Source organism: Pundamilia nyererei, unplaced genomic scaffold (genome assembly GCF_000239375.1).
Source record: "Pundamilia nyererei isolate P.nyererei 1_Seehausen unplaced genomic scaffold, PunNye1.0 scaffold00267, whole genome shotgun sequence".
NCBI lineage: Eukaryota > Metazoa > Chordata > Actinopteri > Cichliformes > Cichlidae > Pundamilia > Pundamilia nyererei.
This window is the reverse complement of record NW_005187668.1, coordinates 270,518-282,058: the sequence shown is the minus strand read 5'-3', so window position 1 is coordinate 282,058 and position 11,541 is coordinate 270,518. Positions and strand designations below refer to the sequence as shown.

Here is an 11,541-nt window from a genome sequence, read left to right as displayed (position 1 = left end):
AAAAAAAAAAAAAATCATCGGCCCATAAAAACGAAAAATCAAAGCCAGTCCAGTTATGTTTGACCTCATGAAAAAGTCACACAATCAAGTATCAGTAGTTTTCCCTTAGGAACCTTGCTTCATCCAAAATAAAAAACATACAAATTAAAATGTATAAAAGTGAAAGCAATCCCTTCCTTCTCTTTTTATAATTTTTTTTTGCCTTTTTTCCACCCATCCTTTGTGTCACTGCCATCTTGTATCTGCAGTTGGCTATTGTCACTGGAAGCATGCTTGGCTTGGATCCCATTGGAAACTGCAGCTTGTCTCCATTTCACCGGTGTGTCTATGTCCCATTAACAATGGCCTGAACTTATCAGGCTGAATGGCTAGCAGCCTTTTCTGGTTCCACTTGCACATTGAGGATAAACCTCTGGTCTTTGCATGTTCCACGTTAAATTTAGGCTGGCAGAGACAGGATTAACCATTGGGCCAATCACAAAAGGCCCTATAAATTAGGACTCAGTTTCCTGGAATCAGTCTGGACCAGGACATACCTCGTGGTGAGCCACACCTTTTGTACAGGCTTGTAGGGAGGTGCAGGATTCCGACATTGGTCCGCCAGGTTTGTCTTCCAAAGATGGCGGCACCGGGAGAGATAGTGTTGAACTGAAGGAACTTCATGCTCACCATCGACTGCTGGAAAGAGCTGTGGTTGATAAGCCAGGTACGCTTCAAAAGAAGATAACCCAGTCGCCGAGGAGGTGAGGCTGTTGTGGACATACTCGACCCAGGCGAGTTGGGCGCTCATTGTGGTTGGAGTGGAGCAGCACAGTCCTGGGGTCTGGTTCTGAACAAAAACCTACTTGACCTCCCAAGAGATCGCCCTGATGGTGCAGGAGGCTGGAAGGATCAGAGAATCCTCTGGAGCTCCTTCTAAGGAGGAGAATTGCCAGGACAGAGCTTCGGGCTAGATGTTGTGTGATCTGGTGCTATAGGTGATTGTTTTTTACTCATTTCCATTTTTCCGAGTCCACCTGGCTTGCCAGGCGTTTAACCATTTAGGAGTTTGAAGGTAGGCAAAATTCTTGTAATCCGTCCAGACGATAAAGCCAGTGCTGGTACTCCTCCAAGGCGAGTTTGACTGCCAGGAGCAATCTGTCCCCTACATCATAGTTCCATTCTTTGGGGAAGAGATGATGAGAGAAGTAGGCACAAAGATGAAGCTTACCTTCATACTGTTGGACAGCTGCCACTCCCGAGTCCAAAGCCTCCACTTTTACAATAAACTGGTTAGAGACAGGTGAAGACAGGATAGGAGGTGAGGCAAAGCATTGCTCAACGTTACTGAAAATGGTTTGAGCAGCCTAGTCCCACTGAAAAGCACCTTAGAAGAATTTAGGTGTGTGAGAGGTGAAGCGATCTGGCTAAAGTTTCGGATGAAACAACAGTAGAAACTAATGAAGCCCAGAAAACACTGGAGCTGTTTCCAGTCAGAGGGTTCTGGCCAGTCCACCACCGCTTGGACCATGTCTGGGCCAGGTTTGAGGTTGCCCTGCTTAATGATACAGCCCAGGATAGACAATGCAATTCACATTTCTCCGTCTTGACAAATAATCTGTTACCATTCTCTCTTAGACCTATTTAAGGTATAAAGCTGCTATAAAGGATTCCTCAAAAAACTATGGTTTGCCATAAAACTGTACAACAGTTCTTTTTGTGACAAATACATACAATAATCACTATATAAGATGTCATAAACATTTCCGCATCAAACTGAATCCTTTGCATTATAATGCGCTATTTTTGATCAACTACTTTTGCTATTTTATTACTGTGCTATGTTTATTTAACAATGTTGTTTTTATATTGTATCATCAAGATGTTTTCTGGCAAAACAGAGACGAGCCTTTGTGTTCATTTTGCTTGGCAGTGGTTTTTGTCTTGTAACTGTGCGATGCAGGCCCTTCTAAACATTGACCTTAATTGAGGCATGTGAGGATGTGTTGTTCTGGGGTCTTTTGTGACCTCTTGGATGAGTCGTTGCTGCGCTCATGGGCTAATTTTGGTTGGCTGGGAAAGTTCGCAATTGTTCCACGTTTTTGCCATCTGTGGATAATGGCTTTCACTGTTGTTTCCTGGAGTCCCACAGCTTTAGAAACAGCTTTATAACCTGAGAAATCTCAGTTACTTTGTTCCTCATTTGTTCCTAAATTTCCTTGGATTGCTGCATGATATCTGGCTTTTGTGAGTCTTACTCCACTTTGTCTGGCAGGTCCTATTCAAGTGGTTTCTTGAGAGCAGGTGTGGCAGTGATCCATCACATGGTGCTGTTACAGTGAGGAGAGACCTTGTCTTCTTCTTCCAGATTCCATCTGGACCAAAGGCCAACTATGTACCAAAGAGTCAAAGGAGCTTGCAAAGAAAAGCGTCTGGATTTCTTTAAGTTGCTTGAAGACGTTTCACCTCTCATCCGAGAAGCTTCTTCAGTTCTAAGGTCAAATGGTGTACCAAAGAGACTGGGCATGGTATACTTGGCTCCTTTTAATGTTGAGAAGCAGAGGCTCTACTCTGAGCCACTCTCAGATGGCTGAACTTCTCACCCTATCTCTGAGGGAGATGTCAGCCACCCTTCGGAGGAAGGTCATTTCTGCCGCTTGTATCGTGATCATGTTTTTTTGATCCACAGTTCGTGACCATAGCTGAGGATAGCGACATAGATCGACCGGTAAATTGAGAATGTCACTTTTACACTCAGCTCTCTCTTGACCACAATGGACTGGAACAGCGTCCGCTTGACTGCTGCTGTGGCACCAATCCATCTGTCGATCTCCCGCTCCCTTCTGCTGTCACTTGCGAACAAGACAACTCTTCTACTGGGGACAGGAACTCATCCCTGACCTGGTATGAACACTCCTCCTGCTGAGGACCATGGCCTCAAATTTGGAGGTGATGATTCTCATTCCCACCACTTCATCCTCGGCTGCAAACCATTTCAGTGCGAGCTGGAAGCCATCACACAATGAAGCCAACAGAACCACATCATCTGCGAAAGGCAGAGCTGAGATTCTGAGACCAACCAAGTGAAAGCTTTCCACCACTTAGCTATGCCTAGAAATTTTGTCTTTTTACAAACAGAATTGGTGACAAACAACAACCCTGGCGAAGTTCATCACCCACTTGAAACGAGTCTGACTTATTGTTGACTATGCGGACCAAGTTCTTTCAATGGTTGTATAAGGATCAAATGGCCTGTAGCAATAGGCCAGACACCCCAATCCCCAAGGACCTCCCACAGGACATTCAGAGGGACATGGTCAAATGCCTTCTCCAAGTCCACAAAACACATGTAGACTGGTTGGGCAAACTCCCATGCACCCTTAAGTATCCTCGAGCGAGTAAAGAGCTGGTCCAGTGTTCCATGACACAATGAAAACCGCGTTGTTCCTCCTGTATCAGAGGTTTGACTACCGGACCAACTCTCCTTTGCAGCAGCCTGTCATAGACTTTCCTGGGAAGGCTGAGAAGTATGATGCCCCTTCTTAAAGATGGGAACCACCACCCCGATATGCCAATCCAGAGGTACTGCCCCTGATATACACGCAACTTGTAGAGCAGTGTCAACCAATGTTCCCTCTAATTTTTCATGTGTCTGAGCGAACACACAAACTCCCTGAGCGGTCCGTTGGACCACTGCGAGCAACATCAGACGTGTGCACTGTGGTCACGCCAGCATTGAATCCAACCAAGTTACATGGTTTATTAAAATAAGCAAATTACAGCATTTGCATTTATGTTAGACTACTTTTAATTAACTGCTTTGGCACACTTACAATGAAAATTTAAAAAAAAATCTTGTTCATGATCTGTGTAGTATGTTAACACTATTGGAAGTAAAAAATAACTTGAACTCCAATTTTGAAAACACAACTTTCTTTTTTTTTCTTTTTTTATATAAAGCTCTGACTTGTATTATGAGTCTGTGGTCTGGGAGAGAGTCTGTAACTCTTTGTCTGCAAAATACAGTATATAATGACCAATGTTGGGCAATTAATTATATAGTTACTTCTTCAAAAAAGTAACTGAGTTATGCAAACAATGAAGTTTTTTGCAGCTGTTTACCTAAAAATGCAGCCAATGCAGTTTTTTAAATAAACATTTCAAAATATTTACAGAACAATCAGCTGTTCTGCATCAAATTTGATGCCACACAAATTATTTGTGCCACTCCAAAAAATAATTTCTGTCCACTATGAGATAAAGGAGAACAACAGCCTGATACCTGCAGGCCTGACAACAGGAGATGTATCACTCCTGTAACACCTGTAACATTCAGAAGTTGCCTCATTGTTCTGACACACACAACAAAACTATTGACTACACTACACACTAACTACACAAGATTTGCGCAAATCTCTCACATCTCAAAACACCGCCGTCACTCCTAAAACGTCCCCCTTTCTAAACCACTAAATGCCATGTTGCCATATCATTTTTTGACTGGTCGACATGGTACATTGTTCCACCAATAGGAAAGGGTGGGGGTTTTTTTGTTTTTGTTTTTGACCACAGGCGTTTTCGAGCGTTTTCCTTATAAAATGTATTTACTGTTTCTTCCCGCAGTAAATATAAACAACGATAGTATTCAGAAAGAAAACCAAACATTGCAGATAATTTTATCATAAGTCTGGGTTTACGTGGCTTATCAACACAATAAAAACTAATAAAAACATTATTATTGGCTGGACTATGGGATAAGGTGGCATTGTTCTAATCCCATATGGGAGCAGCCAGTCACTTACTGACTAACAGTGCAAAACAGAATTGTTAAAGTATTAGTTTTAATTTCAATTCAGGTTAGATTTCTTTTTTGCGCGCAACACAGATTTTCTGTGCGCAGAGACCGTGCCAGCAGGGTTAGGGAACATTGGTGTCAACCAAGACAGCCCTGCAACATACAGAGCCTTCAGGAACTCAGGGTGAACCTCAGACACCCCAGGGGCCCTGCCACCAAGGAGTTGTTTAACTGCCTCAGTGACCTCACCCCCAGAGATAGACAGGCTGTCCCCCTCCTCCGAAGACCCTGAAGAAAACTGAAGAAAACCATTAATCATCATATGAACATTACCTGATTGAAGCAGTGCAAAGTTACAGAGGTTTTTTTTGAGTCACAGCTAAGAGTTTTGCAATTTGTCATAATTTTAAAAAGTTTACATTTCTTCGGTACTGAGGCTTTCTTGTTTGTACCCAATGGTAGACTGGTGTGTAAAAAGCAAGTGAATAATGTAGAAAACAGAGATTTTTAAATGGGAAACTGTTCTTGAAGTACATTGAGAGGGGAAGAGAGCTGTGCAGGAAGTGCGATTTTGTGTTTGGTGGTTGTTGAAATAATTTGTGAGGTTTAAGCTGAGATTCTAGCGTTTCTGGCAAAATACAAATATATATATATATATATATCAAAGAATTGTTCTATGTGGTGAATATTACATTACAATGTGTCTTATTAAAGCCTTTAATAAAAATAAGTAATACTTTTGGGAGAGGCCAACAACAGGTTCCATATGATATTTCTTTAATATATGGTCAATAGTATAACAAAGTCCAAAACACAACCACTACTGAACTACTGATTAATAACATTATCTTTGCCATTATCATGTCATGTAAAAGAAAATTATGGTATTTCTGCACTTCTGTGTGTCTTTCTGTGTTACTGGACTGTGATGAAAGCTTTTTTTCTCGCCTTCAGACAGAGGCCATCCACCCAGATTGCGCTCTGGTTGTTCAGCACATGAAGGCTGAGGAAGAATGTTATCAGATCCTCAAGCAGGAGGAGAACAACCACTCTGCTAAGACAGGTCAGCCCGTGTTTTAATCTCACAATGGGAACAGATATTTTCATGGTAGAAAGCATTTCACACTGGGGACAAATATACAGTCTCAACGAGGTCTAACACTTACTATAGTGTTACATTAGAATGGTATTCTTTAGATTTCATATAAGGCAGATAAGCTATATGTTGTGATGCTTCCAAACTTTTCAGAAGAATAACCAAAACACCTTTTTATTTATGATATTTTATAATACTGCTACATTTTCAAAATTTCACACGACACAGTATGCTCTAATGTTTTATAGAGTTACAACTAAACCATGAGCTGTTCCACACCTTCACATTTTTTTCTAGCCATTATTCTGGTATAGGTTGCGCTTGATTTCATCTGTCCAAAGAATGTTTTTTCTGAATTTTGGTGGATTTTTTTTGTTGTTGTTAGCATCCATAATTTCTATTCTTGAGGCTTGTCACTTGCATCTTGCAGTGAAACCTCTGCATTTACTTTCATGCTGTCTTCTCTCTATGGTAGACTTGGATATGGATGCCGACTTCCTTCAGAGTGGTCACTTGGTTGGCTGTTGTTAAGGGGTTTCTCTTCACCAGGCAAATACTGTTGTCTTCTGTGGACTTCCAGGTCTTTCTTCATTGCTGAGTTGCTTTCTTTCATTCTCACAATTGACCAAATCAACTCCTTCTCTCCAAAACCAATGCCTTTTATCTGCTTAGTTGATTAAGATATAACAAAAGAACTGCCCACATCCACGCATAAAATTGCCTTTGAGTCAATCGTTCAATCACTTTTGGTTGACTTTTGGTTTTTAAAGAGGGTGTAACATGCACAGGTTAAGGAGCTGAAACTCCTAAACTTGTCACGGCTGGGGCAGCAGTCGTGTAGTGTATTGAGAAAAGGATCCAAAATGCAGGTACTGGCTGGGGTGCGAGTGAGTGTTTATTTACAGAAGTGACAAAGTGGGAAAAACAGGAAGAGCAGAGCGGGGAGCTAACAAACCTAAACTGGGGAAAACTAAAGAACTAACCTGAAACCAAACACTCACGGGAGGAGGAGCAAAATGCACAGAGAAAGATGGCAGAGAGCCGCAGAATGAACACCGGGTTACACAGAGTAATGCAGACTGACACGGAGTAACACAGACGACGCGACAGAGAGCACAGGAAAACACAAGGCTTCTATACACAGGGCGGTAATCAGGGAATGGGAAACAGGAGGGAGCCACAGCTGGGAGAAACTAGGCTAACGAGGGGAAAAGTAAAACTGAACACATTGACATCAGGCATGAACATGAACCTTCAAAGTAAAACAAGAAACAAGACTTTACTAAGACACGGACTAGACAGAGTGAGACAGACTTGACACGGAACTAAACCTGCAATAATAATAATAACCATAATCAAAACAGTATCACTAAATAATCAGAACATAAATCATAATCAGAAAAACACCAACACATAAGAAACAGAAAAAGCTGGGTCAAAATGACCCAGAACCATGACAAAACTTCCCTCAAATGAAAGTTGAGACACATTATGTCCATATATAACTATAACTGTACAACTATAATTGGATGTTTCAGTAAACAGGTAAAAAAACAAAAACAAAGCTTGTGTCAGTGATCAAATATATATGTGGCTAACTGTATGTAAACCATTTACAACAACAGCACTCTGAGCGCTTGACAGCCCCCCCCACAATGTTTTTGTTACCGTTTGCTGACGTCAGCCTGCTTTTATAACAACATGCTGATGTCTGACTTTTGACCAATGACTGTGAAGCATTACATACTAAAATGGTATTTTGTTATCTTTACCCACATGATTAAAGCAGAACTGGCTAAAATAATTGGCCAAAATCATTACATGAGAATTTTGAGCTTTTAGGCATTCATGCAGTGTGTATTTTTGTGATCATTCTAATGTCATAGAGTTTTGTACTGAAAAAAATAAAAAGTGTGTTGTACAGCTCTCTCCATGCCCTTTCATATGATACATTACTAAATATGGGTTCTTGGAGATTTTTTTCCAAGGTCAGCTTTGATCTTGGTAACCTACGATGAAGGTCAAGGTCAAATGCTTAGCCAACCTAGGTACTCATGTCCCCCAACACCTAGCACATTGTTGTAAAGTATAAAGAAGACCCATAAAAAATTGTGGATAAGCTAAGGTTTTTGGTTTGACCGGATTGACCTTGAGCTGTTATTGGTATCTACCATTACACAAAATCTGAGCATGATATCTTAAAAACTGTGGACATTAAACTGCCAAAAAACAGGCAGCCAGACAAACAAACAAACTGAAAGGATTACATAGTCTTTCTTTTGGGGGGGAGAACAAACCGTCTCACCTCAAAACAAAATAAAAAAAAATCATTGCCGTTTCCACCCCCTAAATAAAACAAGTGTAAACACAAAACAAGCATTACACTTGACAGTCCCTTTTCCTTGGTAGCACCTTCATTTGGGGCCATCAGCAGCTAAATGGGCTCAAGTCATGTCACATAAAATTATAGCCATCCTGGGAACAATTTGAAATGTTCCATGATGTCACTGTTAAACATACATACTGATTTTACCGTACAGTAAAAATCCAAAGATGAAAGAGATGTTGTTTTTTTAATCAAGCAATATTTAAAACATTGGTTCCTTTTACTGTTTATTTGATATCTAGGCCAACGTATATACTGTGCAGGACTGCATGTCCAGGAAAAACAAACAAACACACAAACAAAAACAACAACAACAACAACAACAAAACAGTCTAAAACATAACATATTTCAAGTGATTGTCCAGGCTTCAAAACTTAGAGTCTTAGGCTGGCAGAGGAGACGATGATAGTCTGAATGCCAACTGTGTGGCCAGCGGCGCAGATGGAGCAGTTACAGCGTCAAGGCTGGCAATGTCGAGGCTGGAGAGCTGAGCAATGGCTGCCATGATGATGAACTCAGAGATTGAAGCCTCCTTTCCAGGAGATGGCCAGCGGTGTGGGCAGCTGTAGCAGGTAGACAAAGGTGAAAAGTTTTGATGACAAAATCCTTCATCTTTATCAACTGATGTAGCAAATCCAATAACCAAGGAAGGCCAGAAACCAGTCTTTGTAGACTGTGATTAGCTGCCCCCTGGTATTCCTTACTGGGGCTTTTCAACCAATCATTGCACAACTTCTGCACTGTATGAATCCTGTCATAAATCATGAGGGGCTGAGAGCTGCTGGGTCCATAGTCGTCACGTTATTCTGTCATGCCGGCTGTGTAGCAGGAATCCAAGAACATTACATTACTCAAAAACAGCTGGAACTTTACAAAATAAACCAAAGCCTCGAACGAAAAAACTGACACAATGAATCTTATGTGGAAATATCAGTAGTGATGTCATCAGACAGACGGAAACACTAATTAAGTAATAATGTTATTTAATACTGAAGAACAACAGAAAAATAAGAGGGATCAAAAATTCATTAAATGTTAGAACTTCAGGTAATTAAGGCTAAAGGAGTGTTTTGTAGTTCACTTTTTAAATTGTAAATGTAAACTTACTTTAAGTTGGTATTATTATTATTATTAAAATATTAATTTTTTTAAAATAATTATATGTTTATACATCAATCCAACAGAGCAAGAGAAGATTAATGGATTCATATCTGTGAGGGACACTGGTTTTATGACTGTTAAATAGATAAAACAGATCCGGCCCGTGTGTTAAATATCTAACTATTATTTATGATATGCTATTAAAAAAAAACCCTTAGCATTACCTTAAAAGCGTTGCTCTGTCAAAGCTGTTTTGAAATCTATAATTATATTTAAGGAATTATTTTTAAGCAATTATTTCAACTAAGCAAACACTTGCACACAAAGTTTTAGCACTGTACTATCAGGGGGAAAAAATTCAAAACAAGAAAATCGCACTTTCCTCAGCCTTGTCTTAATTTAATACAGTAAGAGATTACAAGTTCCTAATTTAATTTGAGGTCCTGCTATGAAGTATGTACGTCATTTTCATTTAATCTGATAACATCTACCAATAACAATCAATTATTTTCAAGTTAAGGAATTTTGTGTTAAAATCAAAACAAGAAAATTACTGCTATGCAGTGTGTATTTCGAAAAGAATAGTATAGGATACCAGTGGTCTGTGGTGTTATGGACTGAATACTGTGATATTTCCTATGTAAATTAAGAGAGAGAGAGAGAGAGATCTTATAGAGCATAGGCATCTACTTCTCAAGCATGTGGCTGAGCAGCTGTGGGATGAAAGTCTTGTCAAAATAAATTTGAAAGAACTTGGAAAAAAATGAAAATGATCATTTCTGATGTTGGTCTTTTCTGTGGAGCCTTTCCCACCCTAGGACTTTAGGAAATGCTGGAATTTCTTTCCATTTAGGAAATGAGTACTGTTGATTTACGTAGTCCATGTTTGTCTTATAATGTCATGAAGCAACACACAGTGATTTGAGGTTAGTGGTTGTCTTCTGGTTTTTCTGGATTGCTGTTTCCTTATAGTGAGACAGATAGTTTCAAAGACAGTTGACATCTGGAAGGTCAAAGACGGTGTCATCCTCAGTCATCCTCTGGCAGAGCATGTGTTCCAAATCAATCCTCCATGTGATGCTCGCAATGCTGAGTCAGAGATGGCTGTGTTGTTTCAAAGAGTTCAGAGTTACATGTTCTGCTTCCAATTGGGAAATTATAAGGATGATTTTGTAATGTCCTTAGAACTGTTTTCGCAGTCAAGTACTTTCCATATAGATACTAATTATAAAATATGGGCTTAAGTTACGTGAAATAAACTATCGTTTGCAATTACACAATTCACACTTTTAAGCACCAACTCTAGCATTTCGCCATAAAGCATAAAACATGGACATACTTTCTCAGTCAGAAAAATGAAGCCAATCCGAAAGTACCTTGTCTCTTTGCTGGTGATGTTATGGGGTCAGTCTCTTGTTTGGGGTCATACTAAATAAATAGTTCAGTTTGTTTTGTAAATCTTTTCAAAATGATGGATTGATTGTGGTATGAAACACTCGTTGGCCAACAATTTGTCAGCACAAGTTGTTAGCCAATGACCTGTGGCATCATGGTTGGAGCTGACACGCCTTGTTTCTTTTGCACCTAAGTTTGCAAAGGGCAGGAAAATCTCATCTCAAAGCTTCAAAATTAACATTCTGTGCCACCAACATGTTGTTTTTTATAATCCCACAAGTGACCAGACCTGTCAGTCTAAGCAGCCACAATTCTAATAGTAATAATCAAATACTGCAAAAGGGTGATTTAAAAATAAATAAATAAAAGTCACCAGCTTTACTATTGTTTGGAAGGATGATACCATTTGTTAAATTTTGTTTAGCTGAGCGTCCTTACCTAGAGCAAAAAGTTTAGATAGACCAAAAGGGTTGTATATTAATTGAAGCCCCATGCATACACAATATATTATTAGCATTATTATTATTGTTATAGGGAGGAATGACCAGCTGATGGAGAACAGCCGTGTGGGCTAGCTTTCCCTGACACCACACCCTGAACCCATTGCTCCACCCCTCCCCTGTAGCTGAGCCACAAACCACACCCAGCCACATTAATAATAATAATAATAATAATAATAATAATAATAATGCTTACAAGACAAAATGAAAAGAGAACAATTAAGAAAAAACAGTGACTCCAAACTTTGGAGTCTTCTCTCACCCCCATTCTCTGCGACCTGCTGGAGC

General features: G+C 39.9%; 1 protein-coding gene across 1 annotated transcript in view; it reads left to right on the top strand.

Moving 5' to 3' along the window:
• The window catches only part of ghrhrb (growth hormone releasing hormone receptor b), an 81,055-nt gene that overhangs the window by 12,326 nt on the left and 57,188 nt on the right, over positions 1-11,541 (top strand). Inside the window, exon 2 of the mRNA XM_005750291.1 lies at positions 5,729-5,837. Within this exon, the coding sequence (XP_005750348.1) occupies positions 5,729-5,837 (109 nt within the window). The remainder of the gene's footprint in view (positions 1-5,728; positions 5,838-11,541) is intronic.